This window comes from Cyanidioschyzon merolae, chromosome 10 (genome assembly GCF_000091205.1).
Source record: "Cyanidioschyzon merolae strain 10D DNA, chromosome 10, complete genome".
Taxonomy (NCBI): domain Eukaryota; phylum Rhodophyta; class Bangiophyceae; order Cyanidiales; family Cyanidiaceae; genus Cyanidioschyzon; species Cyanidioschyzon merolae.
Genome location: NC_010136.1, coordinates 498,538 through 519,068, shown reverse-complemented (window position 1 = coordinate 519,068; position 20,531 = coordinate 498,538). Strand labels below are relative to the sequence as shown.

The 20,531-nt window shown below is 55.1% G+C and overlaps 6 protein-coding genes and 1 non-coding gene across 7 annotated transcripts, besides 1 other annotated feature; 4 read left to right on the top strand and 3 right to left on the bottom strand.

Moving 5' to 3' along the window:
- Positions 1-622: part of a sequence feature (possible transcribed region) that runs on past the window's edge.
- Positions 117-3,281, bottom strand: CYME_CMJ189C (probable mRNA cap binding protein 80; the record flags this gene model as incomplete). The annotated part of the gene is made up of 1 exon (XM_005534861.1): positions 117-3,281. One exon carries the CDS (start codon positions 3,279-3,281, stop codon positions 117-119), a length of 3,165 nt encoding a protein of 1,054 aa, XP_005534918.1.
- Positions 3,282-3,856: 575 nt separating this feature from the next.
- Positions 3,857-4,789, top strand: CYME_CMJ188C (unknown hydrolase, cbbY homolog; the record flags this gene model as incomplete). Its single annotated transcript, XM_005534860.1, has 1 exon — positions 3,857-4,789. One exon carries the CDS (start codon positions 3,857-3,859, stop codon positions 4,787-4,789), a length of 933 nt encoding a protein of 310 aa, XP_005534917.1.
- CYME_CMJ187T lies at positions 4,476-6,871 on the bottom strand. The gene has a single exon (XR_002461356.1). It is a non-coding gene; the product is annotated as a hypothetical transcript (transcript).
- Positions 6,872-6,971: 100 nt separating this feature from the next.
- On the top strand, positions 6,972-8,309 carry CYME_CMJ186C (26S proteasome ATP-dependent regulatory subunit; the record flags this gene model as incomplete). Its single annotated transcript, XM_005534859.1, has 1 exon — positions 6,972-8,309. One exon carries the CDS (start codon positions 6,972-6,974, stop codon positions 8,307-8,309), a length of 1,338 nt encoding a protein of 445 aa, XP_005534916.1.
- Positions 8,310-9,730: 1,421 nt separating this feature from the next.
- CYME_CMJ185C (NADH dehydrogenase I flavoprotein 51kDa subunit) lies at positions 9,731-11,218 on the top strand (the record flags this gene model as incomplete). Its single annotated transcript, XM_005534858.1, has 1 exon — positions 9,731-11,218. One exon carries the CDS (start codon positions 9,731-9,733, stop codon positions 11,216-11,218), a length of 1,488 nt encoding a protein of 495 aa, XP_005534915.1.
- Positions 11,219-16,999: 5,781 nt separating this feature from the next.
- Positions 17,000-19,414, bottom strand: CYME_CMJ184C (hypothetical protein, conserved; the record flags this gene model as incomplete). The annotated part of the gene is made up of 1 exon (XM_005534857.1): positions 17,000-19,414. The coding sequence occupies one exon, from the start codon at positions 19,412-19,414 to the stop codon at positions 17,000-17,002; it is 2,415 nt and encodes an 804-aa protein (XP_005534914.1).
- A 780-nt stretch (positions 19,415-20,194) lies between these two features.
- Positions 20,195-20,368, top strand: CYME_CMJ183C (mitochondrial ribosomal protein L33, precursor; the record flags this gene model as incomplete). The annotated part of the gene is made up of 1 exon (XM_005534856.1): positions 20,195-20,368. The coding sequence occupies one exon, from the start codon at positions 20,195-20,197 to the stop codon at positions 20,366-20,368; it is 174 nt and encodes a 57-aa protein (XP_005534913.1).
- Positions 20,369-20,531: the final 163 nt, after the last annotated feature.

The following is a 20,531-nucleotide window of genomic DNA, read 5'->3' as shown; positions in this document are numbered from 1 at the left end:
CTGTTCGAAAAAGCGGGCGCAGCGTCTCCCCCGAAACTCAAGGTTCACGATTTAGGACCTATATTTCCTGGATGGCGTCGTTCGTGCACGTCATTGTCGCAAACGAGAGGCAGCGTTCAAACCGTTGCGAGCGACCAGCGAGCCAACTGGTCCAAGTCGTGGAGCATCCGCTTCAGAGATGCATTCGTAAAGTTGCCCAGCAACGCCTTCAGCGTGCCGAGTAGGCGCGGCGTCTGGTCGAGCTGGGTTCGTAGGAGTTCCTGGACAAGGCCAAGGGAACGCTCAAGTAACCAGCCCCGAACGAGCGCTGCTGGTGCCGTGTCTCCCGTAGAGGCAGAGGTCGCAGACGCTGTGCCACCATGATCTTCATGATCGTCAGTCTCATGATGATCACGATCACCACGATCACCGCCGCTACTGCCATGATAGTGGCGAAGGATTTGTGCTAGGCTATCCAGGGTGGCAGCGAGGAAACGCTTCAGGCCTTGTCGATGCTGCTGAAGCATTTGTCGCGCCCGCGTTAACGCTGCCTCCATGGTATCCAGGTCGCGTTCTGGTGCACGCGATATAGCCAGCAAGAGCATCTCGATATCTGTTTGGATTCGGCGTAAACGATCTCTATACTGATTCAGAAAGAACCTCACTGTTTCGAAGGGAAAACGCAAGTCATTCAGCGCTGCAAAGCTGAGGTCATCGCTCGTCGGGTACCGGTTCAGCAGTTGTCGATATACGCCAGTCACAACGGTGGAAGGATCGAGTATGCCTGCCGAACTCAAACAGTTCAGCGAAAGGAGAGCATGCTGATGGGACGACTCCCATACCTGGAGCACCACAGAGACGAGCTGAAGACCCGCCGCTGCTGCGCCCGGGTCTCGGCAGAGCTCGCGAAGAACACCGCCCCAGCGTTCGACCAAGTTGGCGAAGAAACTCGGCGCTCCATACCCACCGCGCAGCAGCGCTTGGAGAAAGACGGCAGGTCGCAGCTCCTTGGGAACATGCTCATTGAGATACGGCACCGCATCATACGCTGACGCTACCAGACGCTGTGCCAATTCCACCTTGACGGGTTCCGGAATGCTCGCCAGCAGAGATGCAGCCGGGCTCCCGATCAGCGGTGACTCGGTTTCCCAGACGGGCTCCGCAGGTGGAACCAGCAAGTTATGCAAAGCAGAGGGTGTTTTCTCCGCAATTCGTTCGCGGTACGAGAGACGAACCGCGTATTCCAGCATCGACGCAATGAGCGCCGCTGAGTGGACGTTCCCCTGCAGCGGCAGCCAGGCGTCCCAGTTCCACTCCCACTGAAAATGAGACAAATGGAAGGCGAGCCACTGGGCGACGCGTTCCGTAACCTCGGGGTCGAGGCGCTGCGCTTCCCGGATGAGCGTCTCGACCGCCTGCAGCAAATGAATCGCTGTTTGCGGATCACCACCTCGACACAGCTCAACAAGCACAGTCGCGTAAAACAAAAGCGGGTTTCGCGATCTCGGTATTTGCAGCATCGCACTGAGAATCGTCTCCACGAGCATCATCTGGTGGTCTTTCATGGAGAATCCGGCTCGGGGTCGACGCAGCATTTGGACACAGATACGGCGATCGGCCAGAAAAGCGTCAAGCATATCACTCAGTCGCTCTACAGCGAGAAAGCGGTCGGTGAAGCTCATCGCCGGCCACCAGCTCTGTGCTTTGGAGTCATTCTGCTCATTTGCGACTGGCGGTGAGGTCGGAGTCTCGGACGCGGAGGTGTGCTCCTCGACTGTAGTGTCCATTTTGGTGATGTGTAAGCGGATGCTGGGCACTGGATAGCGTGCGTCGATGCTGTGTCGCGAAAGCGGCGGCACGGGCAGCTGCATCCTCAAGCCACTATCTCGGATACGCGTTTCCCAGAACAGCAGATGGTACTGGGGTAACAGGTTACAGTGCCAGGAGCGTGCTCGCAGCTTGCGGCAAACCAGGAGCAACTCGTGGAAGCGTCGTGAAACCTGCAGGGACGCACGGTGTGCTTCATCGAGTGCTGGCGAGTTCAGCTCCACATCTTTCACCGGGCTGAACAGACGTTCCATGCGAGCGCACTCTTCGATGATGGTGCTCGGGGAACGAATCGTTCCGGCGAAGCGCTCCGCTGCTTGAAGAATCGCATCTACACAGTCCGCCGCTACACGTTCTGCTTCGCGCCCGCAATGCATAAGACCATCCAAAGCGAGTTCAACGAGAAACTGTGAACGGCTGAGGGGTGCTTGATCCTGTTCGGCCCCAAAAAGCGCTGCTTCAACCAACAGATCATGCAGAATGCGACGCACAAACCATTCCGAGTCGAGAATATGGGTATTCGCGAGTTCGGCGAGGAAATGTAGTGCTCGCCGTGCCTGCAGCACCGGAGGTAGCTTCATGAAGCCTGCAGTTTTCGCAGTCGCTGAAGCGTTTGGCGTGATAGAGATCATCAGCGACTGTTCCGCGATCGGTGCACCCGTCGTTATGTGCCGCAGCGCACTGTTGAAAAGTCCGAAAACTGTCTCCGCTACTTGACGGGCGAGGTGCTGGCAAAACGCGTCGGTTCTCGAAAGTGCCTCCGGCTCCTTCATCGTCTCTCGTTGCTTCGCTCGATCTGGATACACCAAACAGGCAAGGAATAGAGCAAACACATCACATTTGTGCCCGAGCTCGGTTCCGCAGCGTACCAAAGTCGGCAGCAAGGGATTCGGGGCCACCAGGGGTGCTTCGCCGGTTGCAAAGACGCCCATCTGGGCACGCCGCTGAAAATCCTCCTCATGGGCGATCGCTGCTGGAAGGACGGGCGAGGACGCCTCGCGCAACCTGTTGGCCCAGAGTGCCACCTGCAGAGCCACCGCACCTATCCAAGCCTCTGCGCTCGTGGGTTCCAGGTATCGTACCAGCTCAGAGACACTGGCAACCGAAGGCGCATCCGTGGTGTAGCGCGCTCGCTTCTCGCGGTGCAGCGAAGTCTCGTCTGCATCGAGGTCGGTCAATGGGTCCGCTACCCCCTTCCGGCTCGTGATCAGGTCCATATGGTCTTTCACAGCATCCTGGACTTCGTCGGGCGTAGGTAAGGCAGGCACCAGCTCCGCTGCTTTCCAAGAGTCGAAGCCCTGAATGCGTTCCCGTCGCTTGTTTGGCCGGTCTCCATAGAGATCTGCTACGGCTTCTGGTTCGTTAGGAAGCTGGAGCAAGAATTGATCACCGAGACGGGCGATTCGTGCAGTAACCAGTTGCCAGTCAACTGTTCCGCACATGATGTCGCTGTTACCCGCATTGGAAGTCGACATGGCGCCGACGCAGCGGTTTCGCCGCAAACCACAGCGCTGGAGACACAAGCGTTTCCGCTGGAGACAAGCGCTTCGCTAGATAAAGTGCCTTCACTTTCGACACAGATCAGGTTGGTGTTAAGCCGCGACGCGCAGAAAAAATTCAGCCTCCCAGAATGGTCGGAAACGATTACACAGTACCTGCATTCGCTTCCGAGCGTAGAAAAAGCAGAAAACGTTTGTAGATCGTGAACGGGTACCTGCGTTCCTCACCGTACCCCGAATACCGTTTGCAGCGATGCTTCCAAGGCTACACGAGCGTACCTAGCTCGTATTCAGAAGTCTGTGTACTTCACCGTTTCCGGAATAGATAGCGCGGCATCCGCGTCCGCATTAAGGATTTTATCGTGTACGCACCGACGAAAATACAAGACGTGTAGGTGCAGCGCACCGCAGTCCATTTTTGGATACTATGGTCTATCATATCCAATATCCAGGAAACGCACGCTGAAGCGCTTGCGAACAAGATGCGCCACGTGCTCATTGCCCCCTGGGCGGTACTCATCCGCAACGTACTGCACTAACGCGAAACGACTATGGTATTGAGCAATACTGCGTTTCTGGCATTGCCATCAACGCCCGTGCGGCATCGAGGTCATCGTTCTTGTTGTTCAAGGCGACCGCAGGCGGTGAATTGGTTGCAGCGGACTCGAGCGTGTGCAGCGTCGTCAGGCCGCAACCCAGCGTTCAGCGCTGGAACGTCACAAACGGCAGTGTTGCCGCTTACGCGTGCCATTCTGTTTGACTGCGACGGAGTCTTAGCTGATACTGAAAGAGACGGTCATAGAGTAGCGTTTAACCGCGCCTTTCGCGAGTTTCGTATCGATGAAGAGAAGGCCACCTGGGACGTCAACCTCTACGGCCAGTTGTTGGAAGTCGGTGGCGGGAAGGAGCGCATGACAGCACACTTCAACGAAGTTGGTTGGCCGGACGTCGCGCGAACCCCAGATGATCAGCGTGAGCTGGTACAGCGATTGCACAAACGAAAGACGGAAATTTTCATGAAAATGGTGGACGCCGGAGAGATACCGCTGCGCGTCGGGGTTGCGAGCCTTATTCAGCGGGCTTTTGAACGTTCCGACATGCGCGTGGCTGTCTGTAGCACTTCGAATGAGGAGGCAGTACAGGCAATTGTGAACTTGCTGGGTCCAGATATTGCTCCGAGAATACGAGTATTCGCGGGTGATGTGGTCCCGCGGAAAAAGCCCGCCCCGGATATTTACCTGTTAGCGATAGAGCAGATGCGATTGGATCCAAACCACACCGTTGTGATTGAGGACTCTGCCATTGGCGTGAAAGCCGCGAAAGCAGCTGGATTATGCTGCCTCGTGACAAAGAGTGCTTACACGCGTTTTGAGAGCTTCGAAGGCGCCGACGCTGTGATCGATGCGTTGCCCAAGGACGGTACAGAGGCACTACGCCTGCTCGATCAAGTGCTCGTGGCGAGAAGGGCAGCAAAACGGTTCTAAATGACGCACTTGGGTCTTCGTTTTTTTCTTGTCAAGAAATGGCGGTGATGCTCCAATGGAGAACGGGTAGAACACTCTGAAAAATCGCAGTCTGCAGGTAGCCGCTTTCCCCAGCGACGACCTCCTTGAGCTGTTTTGGATCCGCGCGCTGCATTCAGAGATACTCACCATGAGCGCCGAATCGAGAACATCGAAGTCCAGGTATCTACCTGGATACGAGCGAATCAGTGGTTTTGGGCTAGAACAAAGAAGTGAAGATGTGTACCCACGTTGCCAGGGGCAGCACGCCTTTGCATCCATCTATCACTCCGTTAACCAGGGCGAGGTGCTCGACGCGACTTGTTATAAAGCGATGATCTATAGATTGACACCAGCACAGCATTTCATTGCCGACACTCGACACATCCCCACGAGATCGCATTCGTGGTTCCAAACGTGTCGCGATGCGTCTTGGCGTTTACATGACATCGTGCTTTCATGAATGACGTTCGACGTAGCCTCGTAGGCGCGAAGCACGTCCGGTGCAGGTGCATGCTACTTGGACCAGACCTGCGCACGCATGACGCCGTGGACACGTGTCCGGACGCTGTCCACAGCTTTGTTGTAGCCATAGACGCGGATCACTTTCGTATCGCCGATACGAGGTGCGTGCGGGGAGCCCCCAAGCACTCCAAGACAAGCGCTGCTTTCATATCATTGCCATTTGCGTAAGAATATGTGCGATTAACCTGTCGTGAGAACAAGCGTCTGAGAAGACGATTCTTTGTGCAGCGTGCTGGAACCTTCATCTGCCGCTCAGATTCGAATCAGAACATGTACCAATACTGACATGGTATACGCGAGCACCATCTTTTCGCATGACAGAAAACCGCCACTGGAGCACGTCGTCCGTGGCAGATGACTCCGCCACGGTCTAGTGAAATCGATGCTACAGCAAGACTTTGCTGTTACCAGGTATGGAGAACGCTCAGCTTGCTTGGAAAGCGTGAGCCTCGGAGAGCGCATTCTCTCGCTCATCCCACGAGGTAACGTGCTCGGGCGTTGCACCGGGCGCGCTCGCGGCAGCTGCGGAGCATAGATCCGTACTCAACCTATGTTCAAGTCCATAGACGATTGCTGCTAATCCTTGAACAGAATTTGAGCGTCCTTTTGGAAAGCGTGCACGGGTATGGTCAGGGCGCATGGCGAAAGCGTTGCTGTGGTAGATCGGCGGCGGTCGCCGCAAAGCCCCGAAGGAAGCTTCAAAACGCTCGTATTTCGTGAAAACCGTACAAAGCCGCGGATTACGTCTATAAAGCAGCTAGCGACGAGAACGAGGTAGAAACCCTAGAGGTATCCGATAAGTCAACATCCTGTTTCCACTCGGAGCGTCGGCGACAGTTGGTACAGTTATCGGGACACCTCGAATGTCGAAAACCAAGACTCACGATCAACATGGATTGCATTTCCGCCAGGCATACCAAGCGCGACCTAGTTTTCTATTGCTACCGACCCGTACTGCGAGTTTGTCCAAAATGACGTTGTGGCAAGCTGGCGTCGAGGCCTTCACTCGAGCGGCGCGCTCTCGCCAAAGCTTTCAACAATTGCAGCCTCGAGCCGAACAAGAACGTATTTTTCCTCAAGATCGTCTTAACCAAAAAATCACTTCTCTTTCTTAACAGTTTTCAGCTCTTAACGACTTTTTTTTAAGCCAACGGAATGCCGCGTCACAACAGGATCCCTGGAAAACTTGAACGCAGTCAGTAACGAGCAAAAGACACAAGATTTCCCTCCCAGATACTCCCGCGTTCTACCGAACCCACATACGTGTGGTACAGTGTGCCAGAGCGCCCGTCGAAATCCAGTTCGAGGTAGATGCGCGCTGCTGAACGCACACATACTCGCCGCGCCACTTGCTGAGTAGTGCTTGCGTTTCCCCAACTACACCCTATTCCACACGGTACCAGCGACTGGAGACGCCACGCAAACCTTGTCGCTCAGTTCACGCCCGTAAATAAACTCGTGAGTACCCCATAAGCCCGGAAAAAGCGCGACATCGTAGCGCTGTGTGGTGACACTCGACACTTCAGCGGCAACAACGCTGTGCGTCCATCGCTTCGGCCTGGGCAGGGCCGGTACGTCCGCTGCGCTGAACCGGCACGCGCTTGCGTCTCGGTGCAGCGTTGCTCAGCGCTTGTTTTCCATGGGCAACGGCCAGTCCCTGCCACCAGGTGGCGGGCCTTCCGGTAAGCGAGGTGATCAAGCAAGCAAAGGTGAGAAGAAGAAGCGTTTTGATGCGGCGCCCGGGTCGACGCGCTTCGGCAGGAGGCGTAAGCGCCGCGGTCCTGCCGCCCTGCAGCGCTTGCCCGCCGTCACACCCGCGGTGAAGTGCAAACTTCGCGTCCTGCGACTCGAACGTCTAAAGGACTGCCTTCTTCTCGAGGAGGAGTATATCAGCAATGCACTTCTAAGCAAGCCACAAGTGGAGCGAGTTGAGGAGGACCGCGCAAAGGTCGAGACCCTGCGCGGCTCGCCGTTGGGCGTTGGCACGCTCGAGGAGATCATCGATGATAACCACGCGATTGTGTCGTCAGCAATGGGACCGGAATACTACGTGAACATGTGCTCTTTCGTAGACCGTGAACAACTCGAACCTGGCTGTTCGGTCCTACTGCACAACAAAGTCTTGTCCGTGGTCGGCGTGCTCGCCGATGACACCGATCCATCGGTCTCGGTGATGAAGGTCGAAAAGGCCCCACCCGAGACGTATGCGGATGTAGGGGGCCTGGACCAACAGATTCAGGAGATCAAAGAGGCAGTGGAACTGCCGCTGACGCATCCCGAACTCTACGAGGATATCGGCATCCAGCCACCCAAAGGCGTCATCCTCTACGGAGAACCGGGCACCGGGAAAACCCTACTCGCCAAGGCTGTGGCGAATTCTACCTCAGCGACCTTCCTCCGCCTCACCGGCAGCGAGCTCATTCAGAAGCACCTTGGCGACGGGCCCAAACTAGTCCGGGAGCTCTTTCGCCTCGCGGATGAGAACGCACCCTCCATCGTCTTCATCGACGAGATCGATGCGATCGGCACCAAGCGATACGATGCCACGTCGAGCGGCGAACGCGAGATACAGCGGACAATGCTCGAGCTTTTGAACCAGTTGGACGGTTTCGAGGCACGGCACGACGTGAAGGTGATCCTGGCAACCAACAAAATTGAGACCTTGGATCCGGCGCTGCTGCGCCCTGGCCGTGTCGATCGCAAGATCGAGTTCCCGCTCCCTGACGAGAAGACTCGAAGGCGAATTTTTGCGATTCATACTGGCCGGATGAGCCTAGCACCCGACGTGAATACAGAGGAATTCGTGATGACCAAGGATCCACTCAGCGGAGCCGACATCAAAGCCATCTGTACCGAGGCAGGCATGATGGCGTTGCGTGAACGAAGAATGAAAGTGACACAGGAGGATTTCCGCAAGGCAAAAGAGAGCGTCCTCTACAAGAAACAACAAGGAGCTCCGGACAGTTTGTATCTGTAAATGAACACGACCGGCATTCGCGAGCCTCTCTGCGCAGCGTTCACCAGGTTTTGAACGTGCAGTGAGCGTCGGAACGCGCAGGTTGCGCGCGTTCCACGAACCACGCACCGCTCCTATGAAGAAGCAGCTGCAAAGCACCTGGAGCGATTGAGTACGAGCTGTGCACTTTCATGACGGGAATCAGGGCGAATGGCGGGATATGCGCATTCGACACCCCCATTGGTGTGCTGCAGTGCACCGCTGCGGATACCGGACAAATCGATGTAACCGAGAGAGACGCGTTGCCGTATGCGCTCCCTGTCTCGAGTGCTTGTATGCGCCTGATCCATGATGCAGGCTCCCGGCATTCAAATGAGAAAAAATGGATCAAACATGGTTTTTCTTACACCCTATCATCCCATGATGCGCACGCCTGACCAGCGCGCGCGAAAATCCCCCAGAAAACCTCTAGTTTGTCTCTCATCTGAGACGTGTGTGCACCTGATCCTAGAGACGAATGCTTTCGCCCAATTTCTTTGCGGTCTAGGATCATTGATCCTTCTGACGTCAAAAAATGCAAACATGCGATCCTCGTTCTTGTTCGACTGGAGGATTACATGAAGCAGGGATCCAGGATTGCGCGGTGGATATCCGTCATCGCAAAAACGTCCATCATGCTTGATGCTAGGGTCAGGCTCTGCTCCCGATACCTCCTTTCACATGTACGAATCATTGCCTATGATCCACCGTGCACCGAACCAGCCATAAGCCCCGTAAAAGCACCTATAACGCCGATGCGGACATAGCATATAGACAGCAAGGCATTATCATACCCCGAAAGGCGTCGGCTCGACACGTGGTTCACCCGGCACAAGCTCGGGATTCGTTATCAAGCTGGAAGCCCGGAGACTGCGCAGATACACCCCCTGCCTGCGACTACGCGAAGCGATACACCAGCAGACCACCGCGACCAGGACGACTTCTGGATGCAACTTGACCGCTCCTAGTCCCAGAGTAAGACTGCTTTGTAGAAAAACTGCTCGTGTCTCGTCATAGCAACCGCCACTGGAGCAGGGAGCATGAGGCACGAAACCGGCAGACTCATCCGCTTAACGAGAATTTCTGCTAAGAAGCCAAACTTTCGATGATACGCAAAGCGTCGCCTCCTTCCAAAGATTAATGGGAAAGTCGAAAGAATCCATCATCGAGTTGCTACTTCCTCAGGCACTCAATTCCGTACGATCCGCACCCACGCCAGCGTCATACGCACCCCAGCAGACAACAGCCCTGTAAAGCACCCGCAAGCGATTTGTTATCGGGTGAACGCGCTCGGTGCAACGGCGCCGACAACACCACTCCGCTCTCCGCCACTGCTCCAGCGTCGAGGTGTTTTTCTTCAGTACCAAACTGTGCTCCCAGCAGTTTCCCGTGTAGTGCTTCCCATGCAAGGTGCTGTTCGTGGAAGCTTACAGCGTGTGGTGCATAAGAGAACACGCTGGCTGGTTGGCGTGTTCACAACGCTGCGTTCTTCCAGCAGCGTTGCAACTGGAGCTCCAGCCCCGAAACCGGAAACGTGGCGGGCGTCGAACGCCGAGCGTAGCTATGGCTTGTTGAAGGACCAGGATCGAATCTTCACAAACTTGTATGGTGAACGAGATGCTTTCCTAGATGGCGCACTCAAGCGAGGCGACTGGTACCGTACCAAAGACCTGGTTTTGAAAGGTCGCGATTGGATCATCAACGAGATCAAAGCCAGCGGTCTACGAGGGCGGGGAGGTGCCGGATTCCCCACCGGGCTCAAGTACTCGTTCATGCCTCGTCAGAATCCGGACGGCCGACCTAACTATCTCGTCGTAAACTGTGACGAGTCGGAGCCTGGAACTGCGAAAGACCGCGAAATCATGCGCCATGATCCGCATAAACTCGTGGAGGGCATGCTTTTGGTCGGTGTTTCCATGGGTGCTCGCGCAGCCTACGCCTACATTCGCGGCGAGTACGTCTACGAGCGTAAACAGTTAGAGCGCGCAGTCCAAGAAGCCTACCAAAAGGGTCTCATTGGTCGAAACGCATGTGGCAGTGGCTACGACTTTGATGTGTACGTGCATCATGGAGCTGGGGCGTATATTTGTGGTGAGGAAACTGCACTCCTGGAATCGCTGGAAGGAAAACAAGGCAAGCCGCGCTTGAAACCGCCCTTTCCCGCGAATATTGGTTTGTACGGGTGTCCTACCACCGTCACCAACACGGAGACCGTGGCAGTGGTGCCTACCATTCTACGTCGGGGCAGCTCCTGGTTTGCCTCGCTCGGTCGTAAGAATAACTGCGGCACCAAACTCTTCATCATAAGCGGGCATGTGAATAACCCCTGCGTGGTCGAAGAGGAGATGAGCATTCCCCTGCGGACGCTTATCGAGCGCCATGCTGGTGGCGTACGCGGCGGCTGGGAGAACCTGCTCGCTGTCATTCCCGGTGGTAGTTCGGTTCCATTGCTGCCCAAGGACATCTGTGATGATGTGATGATGGACTTTGACGCTCTGAAAGAGGTTGGCAGTGGCCTGGGCACTGCTGCAGTCATCGTGATGGATCGTTCAACAGATATCGTTGCGGCGATTCGACGCATCTCCTATTTCTACCAGCACGAGTCATGCGGCCAGTGCACCCCGTGTCGTGAGGGCACCGGTTGGCTCCATCGAATGCTGTGTCGCATGGAGAAAGGCGATGCCCGAATCGAGGAAATCGATATGTTGTATGAGGTCACGAAGAACATCGAGGGTCATACGATCTGTGCGCTGGGTGATGCTGCAGCCTGGCCCGTGCAGGGGCTTATTCGGCATTTCCGACCGGAGCTTGAGCGTCGCATTCGAGAGGCAGAACGAATTCGACAGGAGGCACAACAGAACGGTGCTGGTGCCAGCGTGGCCACCGCTTAACCGCGGAAACTATTTCCGCCGCCAGCGATTCGCAGATGCAAGGCTGACGTGGTATCACGGCGCATGGCGAGTATGGAGGTTCGCATGTTATGCTCAGAGGAGTGCACGCTGGAAGACGTGAACCAGCATGCTGGTTTTGTTCTTGTCTGGTTTTCTCCCCGGTATTCAATTAAAGTCTAGTGTTCTGTGGATTGGAGAAAGTTCGCGGAAGGAGTTGATGCCGCCATGATTAGCTTGCGAGAACAACGACCTTCGTTGTTCAAGCCACGCTTTCTACGGTCAGCCAGTGAATGAACTGCCCTTGTCGTAGTGCTTAGTGTAGACAGAGCGCACCCGAAACGCAGCTTGTCGAATACGATCTACACGATTGTCTCTTCGTCAGTGCATTCCAATCCATTTGCTGTCTAAGAAAAACGATTAGAGAATACACAGGATGTGAAAGCTCTGCACCACTGATTCGAACGGTGATGAAGAGTCGCAAATGGACAAAGACAAAAGTGCGCGTCTACGGGAGATCGTCACTTGCTGAACGTCACAGAATGGATTTCGCACTGAAATGCGAATGCTCTCAACAGGAGGTATGGGAGCTCTTCATTTTCGGTGAGACTTGCCTAGGGAAATGCTAGCCTTGAATACCGGTACCTAACACGGGAAAGACCGCTGTTCGTCAAGCAGAGGCAAGCGAGCGTGACGACAACACCAGCCCAAACAACGATTTTATGGTGTGTTCGCCTACGAATTGTTGCAAGGGCTGAATTGTTCAACACCGCATTCTTCGTTGACGCGCTTTGTGACTTGTGCTCGCCAGATTCTTGTGTCTTGTTCGTAGATACCATGGACTCCGATCACTCAAATGCGCTGAAGCGGTTCGCATCAGCGATTCGTGTTGAGCACTTCTTCGTGCTAGCATCTTCTCCCTAGTTCAATCGAGTCCGAGGCGTGTTCTCCTTTTCGAATGCCATATTCAAGCTCATGCTTCTATGGATGAGTCATTCGTATCTGTGATACGGTTTTTCGACGAACCCCTCTGCGTCGACTGGTTCTACACATTCACCTGCCGTGCATTGCAGTGCTGGTTCGCTGCTCGTACGCGGGAGAAAGCGGAACGGCGCGCTTCGGTCCACGGACGTGGTCGACCCGGACCAGGTGACGAAGAGGTAGTTGAGGAATGGGAGAAACAAACGAAGAACAGGCGAGTTTCAGTGTCCACGTCTACGTATTGGATCTGAATACTGCGGAATAAAGGATACGGAGTAGTGCGTTAGTATCCATGCTAGCCCGCCAAGTCATGAGAAGGCGAGGAAACTCCTGAACAAAGAAGAGAAAAATCCTCGCGAAACGACACCAAGCAAAGATCGACAGGAGGAACGGTTTACGCGGAAACAGTACTCTGAAATCACTGTCGAGGCCTGCCTAACAAAACTCCTCACCAGGAATAATTTCTCAAAAAGTGCAATGCAAGACGCCAGTGGGGATCACGTCGCTCTATACTCGAGAATGTCGTGCCTGGCTCCGCTCGCGAGGACGCACCGCATCAAGCAGTTGCTTGTAGGAGTTCCGGTGTCGGAACAGCTGGCTACCGACCTTCCTCTCGCATACCTAGACCAAACCAGCATGCGACAACACAGCTGATGCTCCAGACAGAAGACGACATACCGCATGATCGTCGGATTAGAGCGTCGCACACATACACACTTCCCAGAATACCTGGAGGCATTGGCGCGACACGTCGGTAACCGGAGTGTCTACAGAGCAGGTGCCCAAAAGCATCATACCAGCCTCATAAACCATATGCTGGTCACCGTCGATTGGTTCGTGCAGCGTACACTGGAGGCGTTGCGCGCTCAACGTACTGTCCCAGTTAAGTTGGGACTGATAAACGGCATTCGCGGAGTATCGATGACGGTCAACGACGAGCTGGTGACTGCGGAGACGATCGAGGAGCTCGCGAGTACGGAACAGATGTCGCAGTGGAAGCGAGTTCGCTTCCGATCGTCCAAGCTCATGGCGTTGCTCTCGGAATCAAGTACACGGAACTCGTATCCGAAGCATGTTTGAAACGGGATACATGCCTTTTTCGAATACTGCGCTTCTGAGATTCCCTGCACTGAGCGCTCCTAAGCAAAGCAGACTTGGTTCCTGGATTCGAGCGCCCAACTTCCTCGGGGATCTATTCGATGTATTTCCCATACGGCACATCGAGACCCAGTACAACTCCGCAGACAATGTTGTCCTGTGCTGATTGGCCTCCTCAGTGGGCTACCACTGGTCTCTGCACACAAGTATGAAGCACTCGAACGTCTTCACCAACGGCATTAGAGGAACTCCTTCAAGGAATCTTCTTCATAGTGAGAAAAGCAAAGAAGTTTACAGGTACGATGGAGTCGGACGGAATATCAATCTGCATGCATTCCGTGATACCTAGACCAGAGCCGACCGACGGACGCATGTCTAACATTTCAAGGTAACTGAGCAGGAGTACCCCGTGATGAATGTGGATCCCTTGTCGAAGGACGTCTTGTCCGTCGCCATAACTCTGAATCAAAAGCACGGCGCCGGAGACCTGAACGGAAATCAGATGAAACTTCTCAGCTTCTTCAGGAATGGGTATTATCGCAAGTCAGGAATCGTGAGCACCAAACGGCGTGCCAATAACTGGAATACAGGTATCAGGCGGCACCTCGAAGCTCTCAGCACCGTTTCCAGCACGGATGGCGTCGCTCTCTACGCTTCATTCAGGGAGCTTACAGGACCGTCCAAATAACTCGTATCAACGATGTTTGGCTGAAATACCTGAGACCGCGCCAGAGTAGCACAAGTTGCGGTTGCACGGAGACAAGAAGCGTGCATCCACCGACGATTTTAATGAGTTGGAAAAGGATCTCACCGACAAGTCGCATCATTTGGTGGTATCCTGCGGGGCTGGATGTGCTGTAGCGCGCGATGACTACACACCCTCTGTGTCGAGGAGACCGCGCAACCAGCGCCAGCCTCGATGGTCCAGTTCTCGCATCGATGCATTCCGGACGACAAACACGCAACATGGGCACAGGTGCTCTCTGAAATCGGTAGACAAGCAACATTTGAAACAGAGGCGAATGCGCGACATGTTCGACAATTCACTGACAGAACATCACATGACAAGGTCATCCAGGGTATGATGCTCGCTCTCGTGTGTTATTTCCCGGGAAAACTTTGCGCTAGCACAATCTGCACCGAGGCTTGAACGCCCCGAATACTATGCTACCGCTTGTCGCGCTTCCGCCGCGTCCAACTGCTCTGAGGTGCGCGAATGTTCCAGGACATCGTAGGTGACTCACTAGAGGCATCGCACTGGAACGCTACAGACTTGCAAGAAAACGAATCAGAGGCCAGGAGAAGTGACACTGAATTCTCGTCTGGAGCGGAACATTGGCATGGTATGCTCAGCAAAGGAGCAACGCTAAAGCCCCGCACCAATACATACACACACACACACACACCGCTTACCATTTCCCCGGTCGATCAATGATCGACAATGGTGTTCCATTATCGAATATAATCGAGATGATTCCGAAAGCGGCTTTGCAAATCGTGCGTTGCTACTCGAATGTCGCTGCCATTTACCTGGATATCATACCGCAGCGGATGCGCCAGTCTGGTAAGGAAAGCGCCGTTGGTCACGAAGCATCGACAATAACCCCGAGCGCTGCATGAGTGTCGGGCGCTCGAGCAGAATACGCAACTGCAAAAGAACGTGCCCAGACGCTGCTGGACTTGGAGCAGCGAACCAACCGCAGACGTGCATCTTGTTGCCGACGCCTCTAGGGCTATCCATGCACTTCAGCTGGGTCAAATTCGCTGCGGAGCAAAATATCATGAAGGTTTCGCACTGTGCGCCAACAAGACATGCTTCGTTTATTCGGAGGATTGTGGTGATGTGGACGCCCTTCGAGGTTGTCCATGGCAGGCGCAAGAACGCTCGCACAGCGTATCCGGTTACGGCTTTATGCCAGACTTGAAGGGAACAGGTCCAGCCCAGCTAATTCCGAACTAGATACCAAAGTTTGGGTCGACAACCGCTATCATTCAATACTAGTCTTGGCGGATGTTTGCTTTCGTTCTCGCTCTCTTGTGCTCCGCTCTCGATACAGCGAGTTTTGTTTCTCCTCCCGCTACGTTATAAGCAGTTGCAAGACGTTGACGAGAACAAGACAATTCCAATTTCACCGCGTGAGGCAAATGTTGACTCATTTCATGCAAAGCATATCGTTGCGACTCACGCTTCGCTTGCCACGTCATATTGCATTGATGCAGCCTCGGAGCGCCGATTGCAGCAGCAGAAAAACATGACGATGGTCAGTGTTTTCTAGACGCATCCGCCACATATCCTCGTCCGAGCGCCGCACTGTGGCGCGTGAGGCTTTTCTTCATCGCTCACAAGATTTGCCGCTGAGAGATACAAAGGGCTCGTTCTTGATGACTTCTCCGTATCCGGGCTCGGTGCCGCACCCTACGATGACGGACTACTGCTGAGCGATACCGCCTGGGGAGTGCGCTGTCCGCCGTACGCACGAGTGCATACTTCTCCATTCTATAGGGCATTTGCGGCACACATCGTTCGTTTAGGATGAGACTGGCACTAGAAGCAAAAAAATCCAGGATGGAGAAAAAGTCGAGAGCTTACGATTTGACTGCGCTTCCTTCGTGCGATGCATTGACACACGCTTCACTGAAGGGTATCGATGCGATAACCAAAGTCCGCGTCCACGCCCTCTTTCCATGCAAACAGCGGAGACGGTTGCCTCTGAGATCACGTCCCGTGAGATGCATCATGGTACTTTCGACTATTGTTTCATAACTGACGACAAACCGTGCAGGATACGCCAGTCGAGCGGAATCGATTCTTTCACGTAACAAGTTCAGTGCACTTTCGGCATGAACGTCTTATCAAATCTTCAATGGAAGAAACCGAGTTCTTGTCGTCATCATCAGTACTGGGACACGAATCGCAGCGCTCATGCATTGCCCATGAAATGGAATGGTCGTCGAAAACCTGGAAGCATGTGTCATTTATGCATGCTACTCGTAATGGAATTAGAAGAATAGATTCTTGTATGGACGCACTGGATCATAATATCAGTGATATTACGAAGCCTTGTCCAAGATCATATCGCGAATGACGTTGATTCCGCAGACACTACGACTTTCAGCTTTAAAGCGTCGAAGAAGACAGTCCGAAAAACCAACAGCCGGCTATCCCGATACTGCGCACGAATCCGTGAGCCCTTATTGTTGCACTCCGAATGCCGATGCTCCAGATCTCAAATTTGAGTGAGGACTATCGAAATGCTAGATTACTTCTCGTGGTTCAGCGCTCCATTTCAACCTGACACTGGTGTAGCATCCGCAGACGACACTGGATCCATGTCGAGCGCACCGAGTGCAACTCGAGCGCGCACTGTTGTACTCGGACTGCACTGAAATCATGATTGTCAGCGCGTCACGAGCGCGGCTTGGGGATGCATCTATTCCGGAGTGCCTCGACTCGCATCCAGCTTCTTGGAAGAGAAAGCTGCAGACCGCTACGCACGATGCATGTGACGCAGCCGCTGGTGCATGCGACAGAGGCAGCGTTGTGCTCGACTTGACAAGCACGCCAGTTTGCCGCTCGTTCAGATGCATCACTGGCTCGCTGGCGACCTCGGGCGACGCCTGCACCAGCGAAGCGCTCTCTGCTTGAATGGCGCTCGACGCGCGCACCTGCCATGGTCATGTTTCGACTAGTTCGTTCATGAAATACTACAGGTACGTCGGCACACAGATGTTCACCATTTTCCAGCCGGCGTTTGCTGCCCGTGCTGCGAGCACATTATGGACCGCCTCGTATAGTACGATCGCAAATGCCGCAAAAAAAGCAATGGAAATAGCCAGAATGATGAATGCTCGGATCTGAAAGCGATCCACGAGATAGTAAACGAAGAACACACCGCTGTAACTGCCCAACATTGCCCAGAGCCCGTAGAACAAAGAGTAGCTTATGTTCAAGCGGCCGTCAACAAGGAAGACCATGGCGGCAGCCAGACTCGCGACCAGATTCACAATAGCCATCGACGACTGGACGGTAACGAGGTCAGTGCGCGCGATCAAGTAGAGGTAAGGGATGATGAGGGCGCTGCTGCTCAGACCCGTCCACGAGTCAATGGCGCCGATCACCAGCACAAATGCCGGATAGACGTAGAGGTTCATACCGTCCCAGCGCATATCCGTGAGTCCGTCATGCTCGAACCAGGGGTATCCGTAGGCAGCGCGAAGCCGTCGCAACCGAATGTTGCGGAATACAGTAAGCAGCCCAATGACAAACAGAGACAGCTCTTGGAGCATGAAAATGACCCAGTACACAGCACCGCACAGCGGGACACCGACCGGTGACCGGGCATAGGGTGCCCCTGAGAGAAACTGCCCTGCAAAGAGAATGGCGATGAGGATGACAACGAACAGAATGTGACGCCAGGGAAACCATGGACGCTCTGCCGCAAGCATTTCTTCCAGGTTTCGACTCGCGAGAACCGGGTCCACGAAACGCCAAACTCGATACAGTTTGGAAGTTGACTCGAAAGAGCCGGCCTGTTGGTCCACGAAACTGCCGGAACGCTCGGCGCTTGCGAGTTTGGATCTGGAGCGAGGCGAAGGCTCATCAACATGGACTGTATACAGCCCTGCCAGGTCTTCGTAGAGTGAGGCGGTACGCAGCACGCCCGAACACGAGTGTCGACCACGCACGCGCATAGGTAAACAGGATGTCGTGGAGTCGTCACGGCTGCGGTGCTGACGTCCGACGAGCTCCTCCTCTTGGCAGGAGACCGAGCGTTTCATGCCCACCCAAATGGCCGTGCGTTCATTGCGGTCACTCCGGTGCGTCAGGTGGCCGTCCACTGCCGCGTGTCCAAGTCGCTCTTGAAGCACAGATCTCGGCAATGGATCCAAGTCGCGTCTCTGTTCAGGAAGAGCGCCCGCTGCAGGTAGCAACTCTTCCGGCGCATGCACAGGTCCACGTGCTTCTGCTGCTGCTGCTACTGTTGCATTCGATGCTAAGACAGACGGATGCACATCGCCTTGAGATGAAGCCAGAACGACGTTCGCTCCCGTCGACTCGGTCAACGTCGTTTGCGACGCTGCCCGATGACTAGGCTCGCCCAGTTGCGGGTCGTGCTGCTGGCCGCTGCTGCTTCCAGAACCAGCAACGTCGTGCTGGATGTTCACAGCGCCAGCTTCCACATTCCCCGGTTGTGTTCCTCCAGCAAGCGACGCTGTCGATGCCCCGTCGCGGGCAGACCCATCCTGGTGACCCGGCAAACGCGAAGTGATCGAGTCGATATCCAGGCGCTCTTCGCCGACCGCAGTAGACGTTGGTTGCATGCCGGGTTGCACGACGGAGGTACCGTCGCTCGCAGTCGGTGCAGTCGGTTTGGATGCTGCAGGGCCGTCAAGCGGAGCGCTGCCTGCTGCCTCCTGGCGCAAAAACTCGCGTCGCATTCTCCATTGGCGGCGAGTCATGCGCGTACCCGAGAGAAAGCTCTGGATGGTGAGCGCTCCCAGCATCGCAGCCAAAACGAAACCCGTGAAATAGCCGGGAAGCGAAATATTCAGAAAATATCCCGGCGTTGTGCCGCAGAGAAAGAAAGGCATCGTGCTGATCACCAAGTTCCAGTCGATGCGCGGTGCGTCGCGGATGACGTGCCGCTTCCGGAAGTTGTACACAGAGTTCGCAATAGACGCACCCAGGATCAGAGACTGTGAGTTCGCACTCGCCTGCGGTATAGGAAACGAGGCTAGCAGCACCAGCAACGGCACGAAGAGGAGGCCGCCACCTACGCCCCCAGCGTTCGACACCCCTGCCGCCAGAAATACCAGCAAGATGAGAACGCCCTCCTGCCAGTCAAAGTTTGAAAAAACACCTCCCACTATACACTGACCGATATCGACGTTACATATTTTGCGTGATGGACAGTCCTTGGAGCTCGTACACCGGTAGCACTTGCCCAGCGTGGCGTTACACGCCTTACCCACCGCGTCACAGTAGTCGCACGCGTTCACCGCGGCGGCTGGTTGTGTTGCGCCCAGCAGCAGCAGCAGCACAAGCAAGAGGCAAACAGTAACAGGTAGCCAACGTCGAACCTTTGGTTTGTTTCGAGTTAAAGTCCCTGCTTGCGTCATGTTCCCGAAACAGCTACGCAAGCTTGCAGACGTAACCGCACGCTGCACATCAATGATAGCGCGCACAGACCCAATCCGATCCTGTTGCGATTCGTTGCCAGGCCGGGTGCAGCGCTGTGTGCAGCCAGGGCAGCCATGCGCAGCCGCTACGCGTGCCACAGCCATGGCATGTGTCGCAAAATAGGCACGCGCGCGCCTACGTCTCAGCGTGTGTGTGTGTGCGCGCCTACGTCTCAGCGTGTGTGTGTGTGTGCGCGCGCCTACGTCTCAGCGTGTGTGTGTGTGTGCGCGCGCCTACGTCTCAGCGTGTGTGTGTGCGCGCCTGTATCTGTAGCGCAGCGGCGGCGGCGGTACCTGCATCGCCATCAGGTCGATCGATTCGGCGGCCTGAGATTCGCTGCGGATACCTGCGCAGCACGAGCGCGCAGGCACGGGGCGATGTTGTGAAGGCGCCGCTTGCTGGCTCGCACGCACGCAGAAAATTCGTTGGATCAACGAAGCGTCGATGCTCTGGGGCAAGGGCGTACTGCATCGCAGGTGACGTGAAACGCTCTGGAGAGCGGCTGGAACGTATATCCGTGGTTGCTGGTACCGACTGGGCGTTGCGAGTGGCTCTGTTGGACGTGCGGACGCTTCGTGCTACGAGAGCAAAGCGCGCTGCGCGTGTTGAGCGACCTGGTCTTCTGCCCGCAAACGTCTTGTCGCAGGTTTGTAGCTTGACTGCTTCTGCTGCTGCTGCTGCTGCTGCTGCTGCAGGAGCGCAAGTGTCGTAGAGCCGCCATGGCTGGTGCCAAGGGCAAGTCTGTGCTGATCAAGTTGGTATCTGCGGCGGGTACCGGTTACTTTTATGTTACCCGAAAAAATCCGCGAAACGTTCCCTACAAGTTATCAGTCATCAAGTACGATCCGCGCGTTGGCCGGCACGTGGTTTTTAAGGAGGGTAAGATGAAGTGATAGGGAGAGCCGCGTGTCGCAGGAGCGCTGCACGTTGCGGACGCACTGGGCAAGCTGTGCAACCGCTGTCTCCAGTGCCGCTGCTTGCGTATTTACTGACTAGCGGGGTTCGTGCTAAAGCGCGGTACGGGCAACTGCAAAAACACAAGAAGCGCGCTCCTTG